This window comes from Peromyscus maniculatus, chromosome 12 (assembly GCF_049852395.1).
Source record: "Peromyscus maniculatus bairdii isolate BWxNUB_F1_BW_parent chromosome 12, HU_Pman_BW_mat_3.1, whole genome shotgun sequence".
Lineage (NCBI taxonomy): Eukaryota > Metazoa > Chordata > Mammalia > Rodentia > Cricetidae > Peromyscus > Peromyscus maniculatus.
Window position 1 is genome coordinate 8,750,239 of NC_134863.1, and position 21,098 is coordinate 8,771,336.

Here is a 21,098-nt window from a genome sequence, read left to right on the forward strand (position 1 = left end):
ACTTGTAACAATGTCATGGGACAGAGATGATTCTTAGACCTCTTAGAGATGACAGCATTCACGTCAACCTGACGAGGTCACACGTCAGGAAGAGAGCCGTCCTTTGCTCCACACCTGCCTGGGCTCTGTGTGGGCTGCGCTTCCCTCTCCACCACCCCAGGTCTTCCAGGTTCTTACTCAGCACCTGGCCTCCGCGGCAAAGGGCCCTTCCCCCACTGGCTTCCCTGTGAAATCATTGACTCGGGAGAGCTAACCTTCTGCTCCAAGAGTGTGTAATTAACGAAGACTAGACAGACTAAAAACTCCATGCCCCACTCCTTATCTGCCTGCAGGGGAGCTAGACCCCTCCTGGGGTGCTCTCTATTCCTCTGCCAAGGCTCTGCTTCTCCTAGTAACCTTGCTCTGGAGGTTCTAGGGTCTGAACACATCCCAGCCCTCTGGACAAAACACCAGTTGGCTGCGTCCACTGGCAGGAATGTAGGCCCCTCCCCTCATCATTTCGGAGTCCCGGGAAGCCCTGGTCGGGGCCGGCGGGGGCTGGGGGTGGGGAGGAGGGTGGACAGACTGCGGACTTGAAAATGGGTAACACAGTGGTGTGTGGGTAATGGAATGGGCTTGAGTACCTGTCTGTGTCCCCTGACGTGGCGAGGTTGAGTGCGGGGGGTGGGGGGTGGGGGTGGGAGGGGGAGGGAGACCTCTGCACCCTGATGAGAGATACGCCCAGCACACTGGGCTGGACCCCTGGGCTTAGGCTCAAGTTGGCCCTCGAGATCCTGGCCTCCCTCTGTGGGTGGAGCCCCCAGTCAGCACTGTGGGGTGGGACAGTGGAAACTTTACCCCGGGGAGACATGGGCCACAGACCCCTCACTGATCCAGAGCCCCTGGAGAAGAGTAGGAAGCTGACACGGGACCTGTGAGCCCTCAGCAAGGGAATGCTGCTCCGAGTGTGTGGAAGCCACCCAGGCCCACAAAGCCTCTCCTGCAGTCCTGTCACACCTCGTACTGTTGTCAGCTTGGGAGGATGACCGAGGTGGCCCTGCCCGTCCCCCTTCCCCGGAGCCCAGGGGCTGCTGAGGACCCATGTTGTGGCTGTGTCCCCCTCAAGCTGAGGATCCACCGCGGGTCTCTGGGTACAGAATGCCAACAGCGTGGGGCCCCGCGGCAGTCTTGAGAGGCCTGTACTGCCAGCCGGGGGTGAAGGGACCCAGGAGGAGCCAGCAACCCTCCAAGCCCCATATCAGCTGCCTTTTAAGACCTCAGCCAACACCTTCCAGGCCTGCAGCTCCCCTGCTCCCACCTAGATTTCCGGTAGGAACCCTTGCCCTGCCTGGAGGCAATGAACCCTGAGTCTGAGGTCTCCACACTTGAACCACATGTGTGTGCCCATGCTTCCAGGCCTCCCTGTGAGGGAAACTCTTAAGTTAGGATTTGCAGATACCTCAGAAACCTGTTCTAGGGAGCGCCTACATTTACTGTGAGAGGATCGCATCTATTGTACCCTACCCACTTCTATTCGTTGACGAAGGGACCGGGATTTCTTTGTGTGGATGTCCTCCCCTGCACTCATACCCTCTCCCACCACTACTGAGGGAAACTGAGGCAGGGCATATACACTTACTTAGCCAAACCCATTCCATTACCAGAAACCACGCCCCTTACTCATTGCCATGTCCTGGCATTCGCCCCCCCCCCCCAAGTTTTCCTTTGATTCCAGAGGCTTTCTTGACCTCTTCCTGGCCCTTGTTAGGTGTCTCCCAAGCCTTTCCTGTGTGCAGGCATGCTGTGGGAATCCCAGCCTCTGCCTCTTCTGCTGGCTGGGGACTGGTCAAGTTACTGAACATCTCCCTCTCCTCCTGCCTGGGTTACTGAGCTGAAATAAGACGCGGACACACTAAGTGCTTAGTGAAGAGGACCGTCCCTGGTTTTCTGTCTGTAAATGACTCCTCTTATACTTGGTCAGGGGACCCAGGGAACTGACCCCTTGCTCTCCCTCAGGGACTCGGCAGAACACCATGGAGACTCAAGAGGCTGTCTGTCACAGAAGCAAAGAACTCGGTTTGCCTCGGTTCACGCGCCACTTCTGACAAGTCTGTTGGATGCTCAAAGGGATGGGGCTGAACTACAAAAGAGACTCCAGGAAGTTGTGGAGGTCTAGCAACCAGGGATCACTAACAGGAGGGATCAAGGAGCCCTACTTTGGGAGGAGGAATGAGAAGGGGCAAGAGTCATCTTATTGCCTTTATTTCGCTGTCTGCCCAGCTGACCCCACTGTAGGGCACAGGGCCAAGCTTGTACACACTCATGCTCTCTGTGCAGGCAAGCATGTGCACAACACACACACATACATACCCCCCCACTCACACACACGCACACGCGCGCACACACACACACACACACACACACACGCACACACGTACACACACACACATCTCTGGCTCTGTGAGTCCGTCTCTGGGAGGCGAGGGCTGCTCCTCAGCCTGCTCCTGCCTGCCCTTTTACAACAGCACCAAGGGCAGGGGTAGGGCAGGACCCTCAGCCCCCAAAAAGTCCCTGTGCAAACTGGAGGTACCAGCTGGCTTCAGGACGGGGCTCCGTACTTCCCCGTTCCCAGAGTCCCCTCCTCCACTTCCGGGGGGAGGGAATCCTCTCTGCTTACCTGGTGGGGGCAGACCCCTGCCAGGGCTGGGGCCTGAGTAACCCAGGCTCACCCCCACCCAAACCCTACCAGGACCTCCACTACTGAAGCGCAGCCAAATCTGAGTTGTGACGATTCCCCGCTGGAGAGCAGGAAGGCCCGGGCCCCGAGGCATCTGGGGAGGGGGTCATCACCCCCTCTTCTAATCCATCTTCAATATGAAGAGGTTTGGGGCACGCTTCCTGGGAGGGAGCACGGGCCTGGAGAAGTCACAGCAAGTGTCCTCTCCAAAACTTCCATCTTCTGGGCCGCAGCCAAAGGCCAGACATCCGAAAGTCCAGCGGGCTGGTCAGAATCCTTGTGCAGTCCTGGGTGGGGGGGGACACTCCCTCCCCCCCGGTCGGAGCCGAGTGTCAGACCTGCACAGGCAGCGTCTGGCTCATCTGCAGTCTCATGTCCTGGATGCTGCTGAGGATCTTCTTCTGGTGGCCCGCCAAAGTGACCCCAATCCTTAGCAGATCTCTAGAGACACAAAAGCAGCAGTCGGTCCCTTCCCTGTGGCCTGCTCCCCTGGGCTCAGCCAGAGCACCTGCCCAGTCCCGGCCCCTCGGGGGTACACTTACTCTGCAGTCATCTGGGCCACCAGGTCAAAGGATGAGAAGCCCGCGCTGACAAAGCTCTCCTTATACCTTCCCATCTTGATGGCATCTAGCCAGTCCCCCACCGTGGTGAAGGTAGTGTAATCCGGGACTGTGCGGTCCAGGAGGGGCTGTGACAGGCTGTGGACAAAAGAGAGTGTGACCTGGTACATCCAGGGAGCTAGGGAGCAAGCGGGGTTAGGGTTGCCAGTCTGTGGGCGCTGTTGGGACACTGACCCAGAGGGGGCACTGGCGATGACCTTGAGGCTGGCAGCATTGCGGATGAGCTTGTCGAGTGTGTTGACGATTTGGGAGAACTTGGGTCTGAGGTTCCGGTCCCGCACCCAACAGTCCAGCATGAGCTGGTGTAGGGCAGTGGGGCAGTCCATGGGGGGTGGCAGCCGATAGTCCTGCTCGACAGCATTGATGACCTGGGTAACGGCAAGGAGTCGGAAATGAGCGAGCGCCCCTCCACACCCTGCCAACTCCCCCCAACCCAGCACTCCCCCTCAGCTCTACTCACATCCTGGTTACTCATGTCCCAGTAGGGCCGTTCTCCGTAGCTCATGACCTCCCACATGACGATGCCATAGCTCCAGACGTCGCTGGCAGAGGTGAACTTCCGGTAGGCTATGGCCTCTGGGGCGGTCCAGCGGATAGGGATCTTCCCTCCCTGGTGATGGAGGGATATGCCCTTCACCTTGGAACTCGAGGCTGACCCCCAGCCTTGAGCCCCTGCCTGGCCAGCCCCGCCCGCCCGCCCTCCAGTCCCTCCCAGTCGGGGCTTCCTGTACCAGGGAGCTGGTGTAGGTGGGGTCTGAGGGGTCATCCTCCAGGAAGCGGGAGAGGCCAAAGTCAGACACTTTGCAGACCAAGTTGCTGTTGACGAGGATGTTGCGGGCAGCGAGGTCACGGTGCACATAGTTCATCTCGGACAAGTACTTCATGCCAGCAGCAATGCCCCGCAGCATGCCCACCAGCTGGATGACTGTGAACTGCCCATCATTGAGCTGGAGGCGAGAGGCAGGCTCAGAGGGGACCCTGCTGTCTCCCCAAAGGCCCCTGGCCGGCCTGCCTGTTTTTCTCTAAGCCCTCTGAGAACATGCTTTGCCGTGGTGTCCAGAACGTGCTAAACAGAGACCGTTGTTAGCAGACCTACTATATGTCATGCAGCTTGTCTACAACAACCCAGTGGTCTCTCTGAGGATCTAGTGTGCATTACCAACCTCATTGTATAACTAAGGCAGCTGAGATTAGGAAAGGTAAGTGTTTGCTGGATCGAGATCACACAGGCAGTTAAGAGCAGCAGAGCTGGCATGTGAAGGCCAGCTATTTTCCTAGACCACGCTACCTCTAAACATGTGTGGACTTTGAACAGGGTCTCTGACTTGACGGTGGGGAATAACTGGCCTGACCTGGCTGTCTGGGGAAAGAGGACTGAAGCGGCTCTTACCCGAAGGAAGGAGTCCAAGGCACAGTTCTCCATGAACTCAGTGAGGATCATAACTGGACGACTTTTGGTGACCACACCCTCTAGACGGATTATATTGGGATGGTCAAACTGACCCATGATGGAAGCTTCACTTAGGAAGTCCCGCCGCTGCCTCTCAGTGTATCCCACCTTCAGCGTCTTGATGGCCACAAACACCTCCCGACGGCCAGGCAGTTTCAGCCGACCCCGGCACACTTCCCCAAATTCCCCTGCAGAGCACAGGCACCCGGGTCACACGCATTTCTGGGGTCTTCCCGGCGGCGGTTCACCCATCTCCTCCTCCAAGGCCGCCTCGCACGACCGGCCACGGTTTCCAGGTTACTCACCAGCTCCAATCACCTCCTCGATCTTGACACAGGACACATCGATCTCCTTGGCGAATTCTCGCACAGCCTCATTGGGATCCTCATAGGTGAAGGGGTCAATGTAAACTTTCATCCCAGGAGCAACTGCAGGGGAAAGAGGTGGGCATAGGAGCATGGACTTCCCGCCGCGGCATGGCACAGCACGGGCCAGCCCTGTTGGGTGCAGTCTTGACAGCCTCCCTGCTGAGCCGGCCCCAGCCCCGGAGCCAGGCCCGGCCATCCTGCCCTTCCCCCACGAGAATGCTGAGGAACCACATGAGCTAGACGCCCAGGATTCCTCTTCTTGTCTTTCTCCCTCATCTCTCATCACGCTCAGACTTCTCTCCAGGTCATCCTTCCCCTCCCGCCTCCCCACTGCCCAGCCTGGTCCAGGCCTTCACTGCAACGGCCTCCCAGCTGGGCCCTCTGCCTCCGCACTTTTTCCCACCCGGCTGCCCTGCGTCGTCCTGGAACAATACCTTCACTGTCTCCCTCCTCAACTGACAGCCTTCCCCAATACCTGCGGTGGAGTCAGGTCCAAACTCTGCCTGCTGTGTGGGACCCTCCAAAGGGCTGGCCACACTTCTCACCCAGCCTGGCATCCACACAGCTGCCAGTCCAGTCTTCTCACCACCCCCGCAGCCGGGCACACAGCCGGGCACTGCGCACCCTTCACTTCCTTCCAGAGGCTCCTTGAGCCAGGAATGCCCTCCTCCCCACCACGTAGACCCTGTTCACCCTGCCACTTCCTCCAGGAAGCCTTCCGCTTTGAACCCTGACTGTCCTTTGCCACAGGAATTAACACCTAATTGCTTCCTGCGTGCGAGACAGCCTGTTCCCACGGGACGTACTGTCTTTGGGACAGCGGTTACACCTCAGACTGGGGGTAGCTAGCAAGGGAGAGCCCAGGGGACCTAGAATGAGGGAGGGGTCAGGAAATGGCAGCCAGTCAGAGGAAGGGAGCTGGAGTGGAGAGTGGTCTCTAGGCCTACAGGAGGGGGACAGAGCCACAAGACACTCACTGTACTGCTGCAGTTTCTCCGTGTACTCTGCGTCAGGGCCATGGCGCTGCTTCCTGCAGGGGCAGAGTGGAGAAGGCCTAAGGCCAAGGGCTATGGCTGTCTCTGTGCAGGGGACCCTGGCGCCCACAGAGAAGGCGAGGGGATGGGAGTGGGAACCCCTGGCTGGCGGTCATATCCCAGGTCTCTGGGTAGGGGCTGAAGTCTCTGGAGGCCGGGAACAGCACAGAGGAAGATGGGTGGGTTGGAATGGGCCTTCTCTGGCAAGGAAAGCCTGGGCCCAGGATGGCCGCGGCTGTGAAGGGAGGGGGCGGCTGAGGGGTGCAGTCAGGGAGCTCTATACCGCTCAAGTAAAGGGCGCCTGAGTCAGTCCGTGGGGCGGCCGGGGCCTGCCAGTACCTGAGGCAGACGAGGGCGATGACCACGACAACCACCATGAAGACGAACCCGGCGACCGTGGAGCCCACAATAAGGGGAAGCTGCTCTTGAAGCTGCTGGGCACCTGAGCCTGGAGATCAAGGGTGGGCAGTGAGTGAAGGGATGAGAGGGATGTGAGCTGGGGCGGGGGTTGGCTCGCAGCGGGAGAGGGGTAATACCTCTTTCGCTCGTGGTCTCAAACTCGGCCGGGCGGCTATACTGGCCATAACCCGCCACGGTGCGAGCCCGGACCTGAACCACATAGCGGGCGTCGGGCTGCAGCCCATCCAGCTGTACGGAGTTCTTCTGGCTGGTGACCGTGGAGGCAATGCCTTTACTCTGCAAAGCCGTGAGAAGGGAGGGAGGCATCTTCAGGGAGGTCTTGGAGCCAGCTGACCCTCGTCCATCGGCAGGCTTGCCCGGTGCCGAGGCTCGGCTCCCAAAGGCCGCTAACACTATCTGGGTGTAGTCTCGTTTTGGTTTCGCCCCAAGCCTCCTCCTCCGGCCCCTCGAGCCTCTTACCTTCTCAAAGTACTTCATCTCATAGTCCAAGATGACCCCATTAGGCCGCTCTGGGGGTGCCCAGGACAGGGTCAGGCTGCTCCCCGAGCTGCTGTGTAAGTGGAGCGTAGGTACTTCGGATGGGGCTGGCGAAGAGAAAAGGACACTGAGGACCCCTGGGCCCAGGCAGCCTTCCTACATGTCAGTTCCCACAGAGCCTCTGTGTCGAGGGCGAGACGACCCAGGTCCCCTTCTCACCGGCCTGGTTGGTGGTGATATTCACAGCCGCATAGCGGGGTGGCAGAGGGCTTTTGCCGGAGACGCCATTGACGGCCTGAACCTCAAAGGTGTAGCGGGTGTGGGCCAGCAGGTGGCTGATGTGGACCCGGCGCTCGGTCAGGCCCAGCTGCCGAGGCTCAAACTCCACGTTGTCGTCACAGCGCGCACAGGTCGCGGGCCCCCCAGTGCCCGAGTTCCCATGGCACTTCTTGCAGATAACGTTATAGAGGAGGTCGTCCCGTCCACCGAGGTCCCGGGGCTCGCTCCACTCGAGGACCAGCGAGGTCTCATTCACATTGGAGATCACGCCCCGGGGAGGAGAAGGCACAGCTTTGGGGACGTAAAAGGAGAAATGAGTTGGGGGCCCAGGACCACATTTAGTGCCCGCCCTGCCTGGGGCACTCAATTCTACCACTGTTTTCCCAAGCACAAAAATCTTCCTGCCCTTCTTCACGGGGGAGACAGGACTCCTGTTCGCCCTTCAGGACTCACGGTGGTGTTACCTCCTTCGAGAAGCCTATCTGGATTGTCCTCTTCCATCCCTGTACCCCGTAACATCAGTCCTAGGCCCAGCACTTAGCACACTACTTGGTCATTATCTGTTTCTACATTTGATGTTAAGGTCCCTGGTGATATCTCACGCTCTGTCACGTCCGCTGCCCCTGGCACAGTGTCTGCATACCAAAGGGGAGAAAGCGGGGACCAGCGCGTCCTTAGGCTGTGAGGCCTCTTACTACAGCTGGACCGAGAGTGCACCGGCTAAGGAGCGATGAGCTGGCAGGTCCCTAACCGTCGCCTGCTAGCAGCCGGTGGGGTTAAAATGCAGGTAGCTGGGGCCAGCCCTGAGCCGGGTTTGAGTTCAAGAGCGATCACCTCCTCAGTGACATCTGGAGCGCATCATCTAACCCCCTCACTTCATTCCCCCCATCTAGAAGGAGGGGTTATCTCACTCCCAAGGCCGGATCTCTAGGCCGGCCCTGGGAGGACGGCCCTGCAGGGGGAGAGCAGAGGAAGCTCACGCACTGGAACAGGCACTGTCCGCCGAGTCCGAGTCCGCGCGATAGAAGTTATTGTGGCAGGTGCAGATGCTGGCAGCTGGCGAGGTGGTTCGGCTGTTGGGGGGACAGGGGAGGCAGGGTCCCTCTCCTTGCTTTGCCTTGTAACTCCCAGGGGGACAGGCTGCAGGAGAGAAGAGGACAACACACACTGCCTCCCTTCTCCGCAGACATCAAGCCTTCCCTCCTCTGAGAGAACCCGGCCTTTCCCAATCTGTGGCTTAGCTCCCCCCCCCTCCAACTCCCAGACCATGGGGGCAATGCCTGTATTGCCCAACTCCAGCTAGGCTACAAAGGGCCCTTTCGCCCCACAGAAATGCCACGTCAGCAGATTCCTCTCCACCCCCCCTCTCCCCTCCCCCCACCGTGTGCCTTAGAAGACGTCAGCCCATCATCACCTGGACAGTCTGGCTTATGGAGGCAGAGTAGAGAGAAGAGGAAGAGGAGGGGGTGGGAAGAGACCACCCCCCCTGTACCCTGCTGAGATGCCCCTGTACCCTGCTGAGATGCCCCCGTACCCTGCTGAGATGCCCCTGTACCCTGCTGAGATGCCCCCAGCCTGGCCTAACAACACTCTGGGAGAGAGTAATTCTTGAGAACCCTCAAGGATACTGCCGTAGCCAGGAGGTCGGGCCTCCCCTGCAGACGGCTCCTGGCAAACCTCTGCCCCACCCACCAAGGAGCAGGGCAGGGTGTGGGCTGGGCAGGAGTGAGAAAAGGAGGAAAGACGGGTAAGAACACAGAAAGAAAGCTGGGGTCGCCTGGAGTTCAAAGGCTCAGAGCCTCCCAAGGGACCTGTCCCAAGCCAGTCCAGAGGCCGGTGACTGCAAATCCCTTCCCATCAATCCTGCCAACCACATTCAGCCCCTGTGGTACGGGCTCTGCACATCCCCCATGGGTAGGGTGGCCACAATATTTATTATTAAAAATCAGAATATTTATAGAGTGAAAGGGTTGATTGACAGGACAGTGGGCATAACTGGAGACCGCCCTGGCCACGCTAGAGTGACCTGTCAGTCCATCCACGTGATGACCTCTGGAAGGGGGTCACTAAGCTTTTCCAGCCTGTAGCTGGGGCTGTCCTCTTCTTTAGGGTTTGATCTCCCCTCATGAAGGTGATATTCCACCCTAGCTCTTTTGAACCAGTGGGGGAGGGGGCAGAGGCCAGGCCAGCCTGGTTGCTATGGGAACCAGCCTGCACTTCCTGCCAGGGACCTGCGGAGTGTTAGCCCTTCTTCAGGCTGTCAGGCTCATCACCCCCACCCGCCTTTTCTACACTTGGGAAGAGGAAGTTTCCAGCAGGTTCCTAAAGAGAAGCAGAGGGGGCCCGCGGGGCAACCCCAAACCGGGGCCTCACGGGGCAGGCAGGCCAGGTTGATGGCCCAGCCCCCTCCTCACACAGAGGACTGTGATAAGAGCCATTTCCCACTCGGGGAGGCACCATCACAAGTCCCATGGAGAAGAGGGCAGAGAGAAGAGACAAGACCCTCACGCCTTGCCCTGCTTCAGCTCTTGGGGGGGATTGAATGCCAGCTCCCACATTCCCTGGCTGGAAGGTCAGCACCACAGAACCACCCTGAGACTCCACGTTCTTGTCGGCAAACCAGGGAGAAAACTGGACTCACTCCACAGGCTCATCAGGGGGACTTTACAGCCGGAGGCCAGGACATCACGAGGTCCGGCGAGACTCAGCAAGTCTCCGCCTGGCTTGGGAACAGGGACTCCAACAATCCCTGTCCCTCCAATCGTCTCCACACTCCTGGGACCCGTGGGCCCCATCAGATGGTGACATGAGGACCTCGGACAGGGCATCACTTGCTCATCCCCATTTACAGTCTTAGGCAACAGTCTCTACCCCTGCCCCCTCTGGCATGAGGAAGCCAAGGTTAGCATGGTTCACTAGCTTGCACAGACTCACTCAAGCAGTTCAAGTGAGACCTGGGGGCTAGAGGGACTTGGCCTCCACCTACTGCACCATCCACACTGCCTCCCAGGGAGCATGCAAAGGGATACCCACAGCAGAGGCCCCTCGAGAACTCCCACATGAAGTACACATCGGGGACAGGACCAAGAGGGCACCCCTGGCAGCCTCGAAGGTCTGTCCAGGTTCGCGGGCCTCAGCCGTCAAGCATTCACAAGGTCCCTACTCTTCCCATTTACAGCCGCCATCTTTCTTGCCCCTCCCCCCCCCGGGCCCCTCCCCCCATCCCCGGTGCTGGGGGCCGCAGGTAGAGCCTGGTGCACGTTGTGAACGCCAGCAAGCGCTCCATCACGGAGTGCACCCCCCCCCCACGTCTTCTCTTCTTCAAGTCTCCTTTTCTTTCCCGCGCCCCTCTTTGTAGGATGGCCTTTATTTCACAACGCGCAGCTCCTCCCTCTCCTGCCCTCCAGTCTCCCCTGAGACCATATCTGGCCAGATAGGAAGCCTGGCTGTGGTCAGACTCCACCCACCCTCCCCTTCCTCGGGTCCCACTTACCGCGGCACTGGGACTCCTTGGCAGCCGGCTCATGGCCGGTGGCGCAGGTGCAGGCGCCGACGGGCACCATCCACTCCCCGTCGCCATTGCAGTAGAGTTTGAGAGGCACCGAGACCTCCACGGCATTAGGGATGCAGGTGCCGGGGGCAATGACCAGCGACGTGGGCTCCGCCCCCGTCAGGGTCTCGGGGAAGAGGGCGAAGCCCGCGGTGGTGGACGCGCACTTCTTGTAGAAGGCGCGCACCGAGATGAGGGACATGCAGGCGCCCTGGTCCTGGAAAGCCAAGTAGAAGCCAGCCTTGGAAAGCGGCCCGAAGCTGCGCACCTTGGTGTTGACCCGACCGGCATCCAGCCGCGAGAAGCTCTCGTCCGGTGCGATGGTGTCCACTTTCACATAGGGGTTCTCCATCCAGAAGGGCGAGGAGGCCGACGCCACGTCGCTGTCGGCCTCGTAGTAGAAAAGGTTGAAGGTCTCCTTGCAGGAGCCGGGGATGTTGGGGATGCTGTTGCAGTCGCGCACGGTGAACTTGAGCTCCACGTAGACGCGCTGCACCTCGCGCCGCCAGATGAAACCGGTGCGAAGCCAGTTGTTCTGGCTGGACTCGCGCACGTTACACACCTGGTACGTTCGGATGGGGTTCATGGCTTCATCGTAGCCGCTCACTTCTTCCCACTGAGCGTGGACCAAGTGAAAAAAAGAGAGTGAGCCGTTTGCGGAGCGTCGGGGGCTGCTGCATTTATTTACCCCACAGAGGCGCTGCTGTGGTGGGTGGCTGAGCATGCCAACACGGGTTCGAAACCCAGCTTTCTGGGTCCCTTAGACTTTCTGTGCCTCAGTTTCTTGGTCTGAAACCAAGAGACAGTTAGCATACCTAGGGAATACAGAACCACATGAAGAACACCCAGAACAGGGCTGAGACCTTGGGAAGCCCGAGGTGACTCCTATGTGTGTGTGATCTGAGGGCCGCAGTTTCATCACCTGTACAGTGGGGCTGACCGGAATTAAATGAGGTTGGAGGAACTAAACAGGACAACTTGGCTAAGCTTGCCTGCCAGAGAGAAAGCATTTGGTGAACACTGGCTGTCAACACTACCAACACATTGCATCGTCACAAAACTCCCACAAGAAACCCAAGGCTTATAGCAGAGACAGACCGACCCAAATCACAGTTGGCCTGTTCACTGCAGAGCCTGTACCTAGGGCCCCAGGGCTCAGCCTGGCCACGAAGGCCACCTCGGGATGTTAATTCTAACAGCTGAGAGATATCAGAATGGTAGGAATTTAGCAATCAAGAAACAAGAGGCCCAGAAAAGTCAATTATACACAGTGTAGTAGAGATCTGGGCCCAGGCTTCCTGGCTCTTTTTTTGTTTGTTTTTGTTTTTGTTTTTTGAAACAGAGTTTCTCTGTAACTTTGGAGCCTGTCTTGGAACTTGCTCTGTAGACCAGGCTGGCATTGAACTCACAGAGATCCTCCTGTCTCTGCCTCCCGAGTGCTGGGATTAAAGGCATGCGCCATCACCGCCTGGCTCTTCTTTTTAAAGATAGGTTCTCACTACGTAGTCCTGGCTGTCCTGGAATTCACTATGTAGACCACGCTGTCCTAGAACTCAGAGATCCCCCTGCCTCTGTGCTTAAGGGCACTGTCACCACGCTCGGCTCCCCAGCCCCCATCCTGAGCCGGCGCTCTTTCGGGGACCCAGGAAGGAGGGGGGCGGTCTGGATGGATTTGGAAGGACCACCAGGTCAGGGTGACAGGACAAAGATGGAACAACAGACAGAAGAATGAGACACACAGACATCCACAAACTAAGAGGATGAGGCCGTGGAGGTGACACACAGAAGGAAGGGAATGGGAATGCCACAGGAGGTGAGGACAGAGGGCAGCCCACAGCCGGACCCGGGAGGGAGGAGGTGTCACGGCACCAAAACTCAGGAGAGAAGATGGGGAAGTCTTACCCCACTTTCTGGGTGAGACGTCCATGCCAGCTCAGATGTCACCCATTTCGTGTCCATGAGGGTCTCTGGGGAAACAACAGAAGGAAAAGGTCAGAGGCCAACCTGGTCAGAGTGAGGAGGTCACCCAGGAAAGGATGTCAGAAACCAGCTCCCATCAGGCACAACCTCTCCAAAGACCACCTCTTTCTCCAGAGGAGATCCCGAAGTCATTCCCAGGGGTAGGCGTCACAACTCCCAAGGTGTCAGTCTGGCTGGCTAGGGGTAGCAGTCTGCCTCTGACCCTGGGCCTGGGTTAACGAGGCTGGAGCAAAGGCGGGCACACACACCTCAGGCTCGGCTAATCTCCACACAAAGGGGCCAGCAGGGCCTTTATCCGGGAACAAAGGGCTGTGGGCTTCAGACCCTGCAGCCTGGGCCTCCCCTGACTCCATTCCCAGCACAAAGGCCGGGCCTCACACACTGCCCTGGGGAAGGGAAGAGCCCTGGCAGGCTGGGGCCTGCTCCCAGCCTCCCACTCGGCCACCTGTGGGGGCTGAAGCCAGGATGCTCTTTGAGGTAAAAGGGACCACTGATGCCCAGAACTTAGTTCAAAGCTTCATGACATCCACAGAGAAACCACGGCTCACGGCCCTCTGTGGAAGGATGCCGAGACAGAGTCGGTATATTCTGTATAACTGTTAGTTAGGACCTGGAGCCAGGGCCTGAAGATGGCTCAGGTCTAGGTCCAGCTGATTCAGCAGCAAACCCCTCTGAAGGGACCAGAGGGCCAGGCGTGGAGGCACATGCCAGGAGGATGGGGAGTTTCAGCTTAGTCTAGGGTACATGGTGAGACTCTGTCTCAAAAACTAACTAACTAACTAACTAACTAACTAACTAACTAACTAACTAACTAACTAACAAAGCTTGGAAAACGGCTGTGTGTCTCAGCCAAACTTCTGCCTCCAGGAAACCTTTCTTGGATCTCCACGTCAGGTGAGGTGCCTTCCTCCGTGGGTCCGGGCCTCTCCGCTCTGAACTCAGCGTTTCTTGTCGGGTTGGCTTGCTCAGTCATGGCAGGCACACCTGAATGTTCCACACAGGAACTTGCACCCCTAGAGCCCAGTTCTGAGCTTTGGCGGAACAACTAAAGACAGCGTGACTCCAGGATCAGACTTAGCATGATATCAGGAAAGGGAGGGGATCCCCGCCCCCCCTTCTTCTTCCCTGAAGCCCGAGAGCCAAGACAACCTCAACTTTGGGCTTGATGGGTAGGGATGGCCCAGAACTTGGAGAGAGGCTGTCATGCCACATCCTTGGTAGGGTAGCTGAGGGTTCCTAGAAGATCTGAACCCCACATGTTCCTGCAGAAGCCGGCAGAGACCCCAGTGGATGGGCAGCACCAGGGGCTGAGTGCAGCAGGCGCTCTGTGCAGGGAGCCAGGCTGGGGGCGGGGGGGGGGGGGGGGGACGCTACACAGCCGGTGGTCTTGACATGGCAAGCTGTCCCAGCTTCCCGCGGTAGACAGACAGACCAACAGACAGACATCTGGCAGGTGGTCCTTCGGGGAAGCAGAGATGGGCAAAAGCGGGGGCCCAGAGATAGGAAGGCAGAGCAGGGTCTTTGCTGGGCCAGGAGATGGCCAGGCTGGGCCCAGACAGCGGGGATGCCGGGCAGCGGACGACAACAGACAGTAAGATGAAGAGACAAGGAGGCCCAAAGAGACATCCCCGGAGAAGGAGAGCGTCAAGCGGCCTCTTCCCCAGCCGGCAGCCTGGAATCCTCTGGTCCCTGGGAGCAGTCGATCCGCGCAGAGCCAAGCACACCCCCTCCCCCAGCCAAGCAGCCGGCCAGTCCGCCTGCTTGTCTGCCCGCCGCCGCCCGCCGCTGCCCGCCCGCCCGTCCGCCCGCCCGCCCGCCGGAGCAGGCAAGGGCTCCCACTGCTCCCGCGCGCTGCCTCCCTCCTCTTTCTCCCTCACTTCCTTCTGCTCAGCCTGTGCCAAACCCATCTGGAACTGTTTAAACCCAAATATTCAGCCCCCCTCCCCCTCCAGCCAGATTCCTCCACAGTTTAAAACAAGCCCTGCGCGCTGGCTCCGGGAGGAGGGGAGGGGAGGGGGAGGAGAGAGGGGAGGGCTGGAGGCGGGCGCAGGAGGAGGGAGAGAGGGAGGCTCTTCATTTCTGTTTAATTTCTGGAGAGGGGAGGGAGGGGATCAGCCTTTGGCCATCGCTCAATCTCGGCACATTTTTCCCATTAATGAGGAGAGGACTTGGGTTTCCAGGCCTGTGTGCCTGAGGAAGGGCTCGGGCTCCGGTCACCCCGGTGGGGAGGAGGCGGGCCGGGCCGCTCTGGTTTCCCTACTTCTCTGGGGAGAGGAGGGGCTTGTGCCTTGCCGTCTGCCCCAAGCATCCGAGGGAGGTCTAGGGCAGACTGAGTATCAGTGCCCTGGCCTCAGAAGGCCTGACTGAGGATGATAGCACCCCTCTGCCCAAGGTACCGGGAGGGAGACCTTTTCTCTGCTGCGAAGACGACACAGGGGCTAAGAACAAAAGAGCAACGTGAGCAACCTCCAAATACTCCTGGCTGCAGCTTCCACGCCGTGCCCACCCCCCACCAGGTGGCTGTGGAGGGAGATAAGACAGGCGGGCCACCCCTAGACACAGGGCTCATATCGCCCTTAAAAGTCACTGGGAAGCGGAGGATCTGCCAGGGGGGCTTTGATGCAACACCCTGCCAATTTTCCACAAGGCTACAGCCACAGCAAGTAGCCGTGGCGGCAACTCTGTGGCTCTCACCTGTGGACAAACACAACAGTTTGCCCGGGCAGTACCCAGTTCTCAGTGGCTGACTCGTTTCCCACTACTGGGCCCGCAGAAGGGGCAGGTCAACACATATGGTGGACAACCACACACAGAGAGAGCCACAGCCACCCGTGAACACACACACACACACACACACACACACACACACACACTCACACACCCCACAGCTAGTCTCTCTTTTTCAGACTCACAGATGCTTATGGCACAAACAGATTAGTCTCCTTCGATATCCACATACAGCAAATCTTTCTCACACACAGCATCAGCTTGCTCTAGACAGACCACTCTCCGCCACACAGCCTTTCTAAGGACAGGCACGCCCAGTCCAACAGTCCATCCTCTTCACACACCCAACCCCACAGCTACGAGGCACACGCAGTCCTGCATGTAAAGTACCAACACAAGCGCTGGCCGCCCTGCAGAGACCTGTAATGCGCTCTTACACAGTCACGCGGAAAACATGCTACCGCCCCATGAAGGAGCGTGGCAATTCGACACAAGAATCAACCATGAGCGGGAGGTGGTGGCGCACACTCTTAATCCCAGCCCTCGGGAGGCAGAGGCAGGAAGATCGATCCCTAAGAGCTGGGGGCCAGCCTGGTCTACAGAGGGGAATTCCAGGACAGTCAGGGCTACACAGAGCGACCCTGTCTCAAAACAAGCACCAATCACTGAAGTTAGTATAACAACTTGGGGGGCTCTACATACAGCAGACACACGCGGCAAGCATGCTCTTCTTTGGGTGTCTGTAGCAGAGTGAAGGGAGAGCTGAGAGCTGGGAGAAGAAGGCGCTACCTCTCACCCTGCCTCTCACAGAGGCCGGGCAACCCCAGCTCTGCTTCCTGTTGTCCTCGCTAAAGCAGGAGTTGTCTGTCAGTCAGTCAGGTCACAAGGTAGGGGGTGGGGCAGGGGCATTGAGAGGATTCTGGGTGTGGCTGGGTGCGGCCTCCCAGGTATAGCCCCTGCCTAACTAAGCAGCCAGCCACTTCCCTGGCAGCAAAATGGCAGTGTGTGGAGGGGCACTAAGCCTGGAGGGACGCAGCATTCGGCAGTTTGGCTCGGGAGCTGTGGTACTTAAGTTGGAGAGCTGGCACCATGGGGACATTCTGGAAGCCCTGGCCTGCCTCTGAGGGTCTCGTTGGACCACACGAGTGCAAGAGCGCAGGCCGAGAGAGAGAGCCTTGCTGCCTGGCCGGGTGAAGGGCAGGGCCCATTCAGCTTTGTGGAGTCGCCAGACTCCACAGCACCTCCAGGTTCCGAGTCACTCAGAATAGTCCACCCTGGAACCCAAGTGCCACGCAGGGCCCAGGAAACAGTAAACAAGAAAGGAGACAGAACCATGGAGCCTTGGCCTGAGCCCAGACTGAGGTGCTAGGGGAGGTCATATTTCAAGGCTCGGGAAGCAGGGGGCGGGGTGGGCACAGGAGGACAGGGTCCAGGCAGGAAGGAGTGCCCTGAAGTCTTGTCTGTGGCAGCTCAGAGAAAACTACCCCAGCTGTCCTTGTCCCCAGAGAGTCCCTTACCTTGCTCCCAAGCAGGGACTCACGGTTTCCTGTTTCTTATTCCAGTCATGCGTCTGTTTGTGTGCATGCAGTGGCCTGAGAGGGGAGGGGTGTGGGGGAATCCTGCCCTAAGATCTGAGGGGTGTGTGTGTGTGTGTGTGTGTGTGTGTGTGTGTGTGCACGGATGCAGGTAGTTGTAGTCGGGGGTTTGTGCTGTTGTTATTGTTCATTCTTTGCTTTGTTTTGAGGCCACTGACCCATGCTTAGCTCTAGCCCCTTGGTCCCCACATCAGGGCTGGTGGGGAGGGGAACAGCTCCTAGCAGAGAACACACTTTGTTTTTCATTCTTTCCCTCAGATCATGGGGATTTATAATTAAATAAACCTGAGAGGGAGGGGGGTAGCACAGGGCAGAGAGCCCAAGGGCCTCAGTGTTCCCACCCTGGCCCTGCCAGCCAGGCTGGACCACAGACAGCTGGCCCTGGCACGAGGCCTCCATCCCTCCCCAGGATGCTGGTCCAGTGGCCTGACCAGGAGCTGAGGCGGAAGGCCATGGGAGACTTGGCCTTAGGATAGCCCTTGGGCCAAGGGGCCACTCCCACCCCATCAGGTACCCAGCTGCCACCCCCCACCTCCCCCCCCCTGCCCAAGCCTGACAAACCAGTTTGACTCAGCACAACAGGCAGGTCTACAATTTTCAAACTATGCAGGCCTGGTGATTCAGCCTCTTCTGCTGTTTGATTAGTGGAAGGCTAGTGGCGGAGGCCTTGCCCACAACAACCCAGGCTTGAGCTCTCAGCTGCCTGGGCCAAAGCGGCAGGCAGCGCAGCAGTGGCAGCCCTGGCCGAGGGGAGGGCGGCCAGGAACAAATTGGCTCCCCTAGCTGCCTGCTGCTGTCTCTCCTCAGATCAGAGGCTCTGGTGACAAACAAGAATTGAGGGTGGGGGCCGGGGGTGGAGGAATACCAGAGACAAGAGAAAGAGGTAGTGAGCAATCCATGATAATCCCGGGCTGTGACCCCTGGCAGTTCCCACATTCTCAGGGTCACACCGGCTAACCTCAGAGGACGGCGGAGGCTTGCTGCTGCTTCTCCCCCAGGGCCAGGCTCCTCTGCAGTGAGGACTTAACCAGCATGGCTAAGTGGGATGTCCCCACCCCACCTCCTACAAGCTGGAACTCTTTCTCTTTTCTCGCAGAAAGGCTTACTCCCAGCTGGGGCTTTCTCAGATACATACAACTGACCTGTGGCTCGGACGCCATGCCCCATCCAAGGTCCCATTCTTAGCTTGTTTCACCCCACTGAACACCCCTCTCCCACTTATTCATGGCCCAAATGGAAAACTGAGATGAGATCCTGGGATCTCGGTAAACTCCGAGTGTGCAGAGAGCGAACAGGACCCGGGCGTCAGGCGGCATGCAACTTGTGGGTACACCATGGGCAGCTCACAGAGACCCCCAAGTCTACATGCAATGGCACTGTCGCCGAGAGCCAAAACACCAGGGCAAACCACCTGAAAAGTTTGGGGGCTGGTGATGGATCATCAGCAGTAGGCCCTGCTCCCTGGACACAGGCTCCGGGACCGGGAAGTCCACCCATCACATACTCCAAGCCCTGGAAGACAGCTGGCATCTAGGCAGGACTCCGCTCTCTATCTCTTTCCTCCCCGGGAGCTGCAGGGAGATCCGCCCCAGCTTTCCAGTCCAGCTTTCCTGTCTCATGATTCCTCCCTTTCAGCAGGGTAAGGGCACTGCTCCCCTAAGAGCAGACCCTGGGGTACTAATGGTAATAACAACAGCTAGCCACAACTGTGCTGAGCCCTTTACACATAGTAACAATTCAATCTGGCCGGTACCATTTCCATGTGAGGGCAGGCATGGAGAAGCAGGTAGAGGTTAAGGGTTGGCTCTGCTCAGCACCCTCTGTCTCTTTTCTTCTCTCTCACACCGGGTCTGAGGTGTTGAGAAAGAATGATGAAAAGCCACACTCGTAGGCCCCGCCACTTTCCAGGGGCACCCTCCCTGGCCTGGAGTCCCTCAGCCTGGCACTAGCTCTGACTCCCATTCACAGCTGATCACAAGGGCCTCTCAGTCACTCCTTGGCCCAGAAGACCTGGAGACCAGGATTGTGAGGAATGAAAAGCCTCCTCAGGTAGCCTTTGCTCATCTTCCCCAAACCACACTCCCGCCCACACCCCACTGTCTGCACCCACCACACTCCACTTTAAAAGGGGCCGTAGGACAGGTGACACACAGCTCTGCTAAGTACATGTCCCAGAGTGCAGGTGCCTCTCCTGAGCGGAGACCGGCACAGACCTGGGAACTCAATAGGCTCCCTGGCTCACACCCTTAAGGCAGTCAACAACAAAGCCTCACACTGGTTTCTCACGCCTGAGATCCTATCACACACATGTGGGTGAGTGTGTGTAAGTGTGGGTGCAACCTCGGTGTATCTGTCTAAATTTGCATGTGTCCACCCAGGTGGATAAATCTGTCAGCATTGTGGGCTCCAAAATAAGAGGGGACAATGTCCCCACTGGAGGAAATTCCAAAGCACCAGAAACCTCTATGAACTGTTTTAGCGATTTTTTTTTTTCTTCCAACCTTTAAGTTCACACTGTGAATTTAAGGCAGGAACCATATTACATAGGGTTCATGTTTTTGTTCCTCAACTAAAAAAGTGTCTGGACTGTCCAAGACACCAGACATTAAGTACTGCCTACATACCAATTTCCCTCAAATTCTGTGCCCCCCCCCTTTACACATTAAGGAAGGTTTTCGCTCCTCACTTAAAGGGTTCACAATTTTTGTAACACCAGGGGACTGTGTGCGCCTCCAGACTGTGTTAGTGACCTGTGCCGGTGTTCCCTGTGGGTTCATGTCAAGTGGCGTAAGTGTGAGCTCTCTTGTCTGGGCCAGTCACACTCGGGCTGTTTGTTTGTTCAAGTTCAATCTTTTCGCAGCAGCAGCAGCAGCAGCGTCTTAGCAGTAGGTTTCACAGAACCCACAGACAAGGCTGACCTCTTCCCGCCGCAGATGACTGTAGCCACTCGGCTCGGGAGCTACCCGGGCAAACCCTCGTTTGTGAGGTTCAAAGGAAACCCAAGCCCTCCGAGGGTCTTGCTAGAAGTGGGGGTGGGGCGGGTCCGAGAAGGTGTACAACAGACACACACACCTCATGTGTTGCTGGCACTTGAGAAATCATAAACAATGACAGCCCCCCGCCTCTCCACCCCCACAGCTATCCCCTGACAAAGCCGGGTGCACACACTCACGCTCACAGTTAACTCCAACGGGTTCCCAACCAGCGGAGCCCCCCAGCCCGGGGAGTCCCGCTTCACCCCGCCCGAGCGCCCAGTCCCGCAGCCCCCGCCTTGATTGCTGGGTCGCCCACATTTCCTCGCCTTCCAGAGGTGCGAAACCCCGAGGGTCTCGTTCCTCTGCTGGGAGTGTAGGCTATTCCCACAAAAACCCACGGCCGAACTGCGGCTTTCGGGTGTCGGTGCTGAGCCCAGCTGCCAGCAGTTCCCTCCACGAAGGCTGCGGAGCCGGCTGGAGAGCAGAGCCTCCTTGGACGGGTGCTCAGCCCGCGGCCCCCACACGGCGGGGCTCCCCGATAGCGCGCGGGACCCCGACGCCGCTCACCTTCCAGCGCCCAGCAGCCGGCGGACAGCAGCAGCGGCGGCAGCAGCAGCCGAGCGAGCAGCGGCAGAAGCCCCGGCGGCGGGCGGGCTCGGGCCATAGCCCGGGGCGCTCGGGGGGCCGAGCCGGGCCGCGCCGGCGGGGCTGGGGGCGCCCGAGGAGAAGGCTCGGGCACAGTCCAAGAGATCCCGGCAGGGAGGGGGCGCAAAGCAGACGGGCGGCTCCGTCACCGAGGTGTCGCCCAACCCGGCGCTCCGGGGAGATGCCGGCAGGTCGGTCCCGCGGGAATCTGGACGGACCGGTCCAGGAGGATCCGGGGCGCTGCGCGACTCGACGCCGGAGG

At 58.7% G+C, this 21,098-nt stretch overlaps 1 protein-coding gene across 1 annotated transcript; it reads right to left on the bottom strand.

Annotated features, from left to right (window-relative positions):
- Positions 1–2,225: 2,225 nt before the first annotated feature.
- On the bottom strand, positions 2,226–20,975 carry Ephb3 (EPH receptor B3). Its single transcript, XM_006987738.4, has 16 exons — positions 20,759–20,975; positions 12,817–12,881; positions 10,858–11,530; positions 8,349–8,504; positions 7,305–7,655; positions 7,068–7,192; positions 6,725–6,884; positions 6,528–6,636; positions 6,132–6,184; positions 5,092–5,214; positions 4,727–4,974; positions 4,068–4,283; positions 3,797–3,946; positions 3,511–3,704; positions 3,259–3,414; positions 2,226–3,157 (listed from the first exon to the last, which is right to left on the bottom strand). The coding sequence occupies exons 1-16, from the start codon at positions 20,853–20,855 to the stop codon at positions 3,049–3,051; spliced, it is 2,985 nt and encodes a 994-aa protein (XP_006987800.2). The 5' UTR covers positions 20,856–20,975; the 3' UTR covers positions 2,226–3,048.
- Between the last annotated feature and the right edge of the window lie 123 nt (positions 20,976–21,098).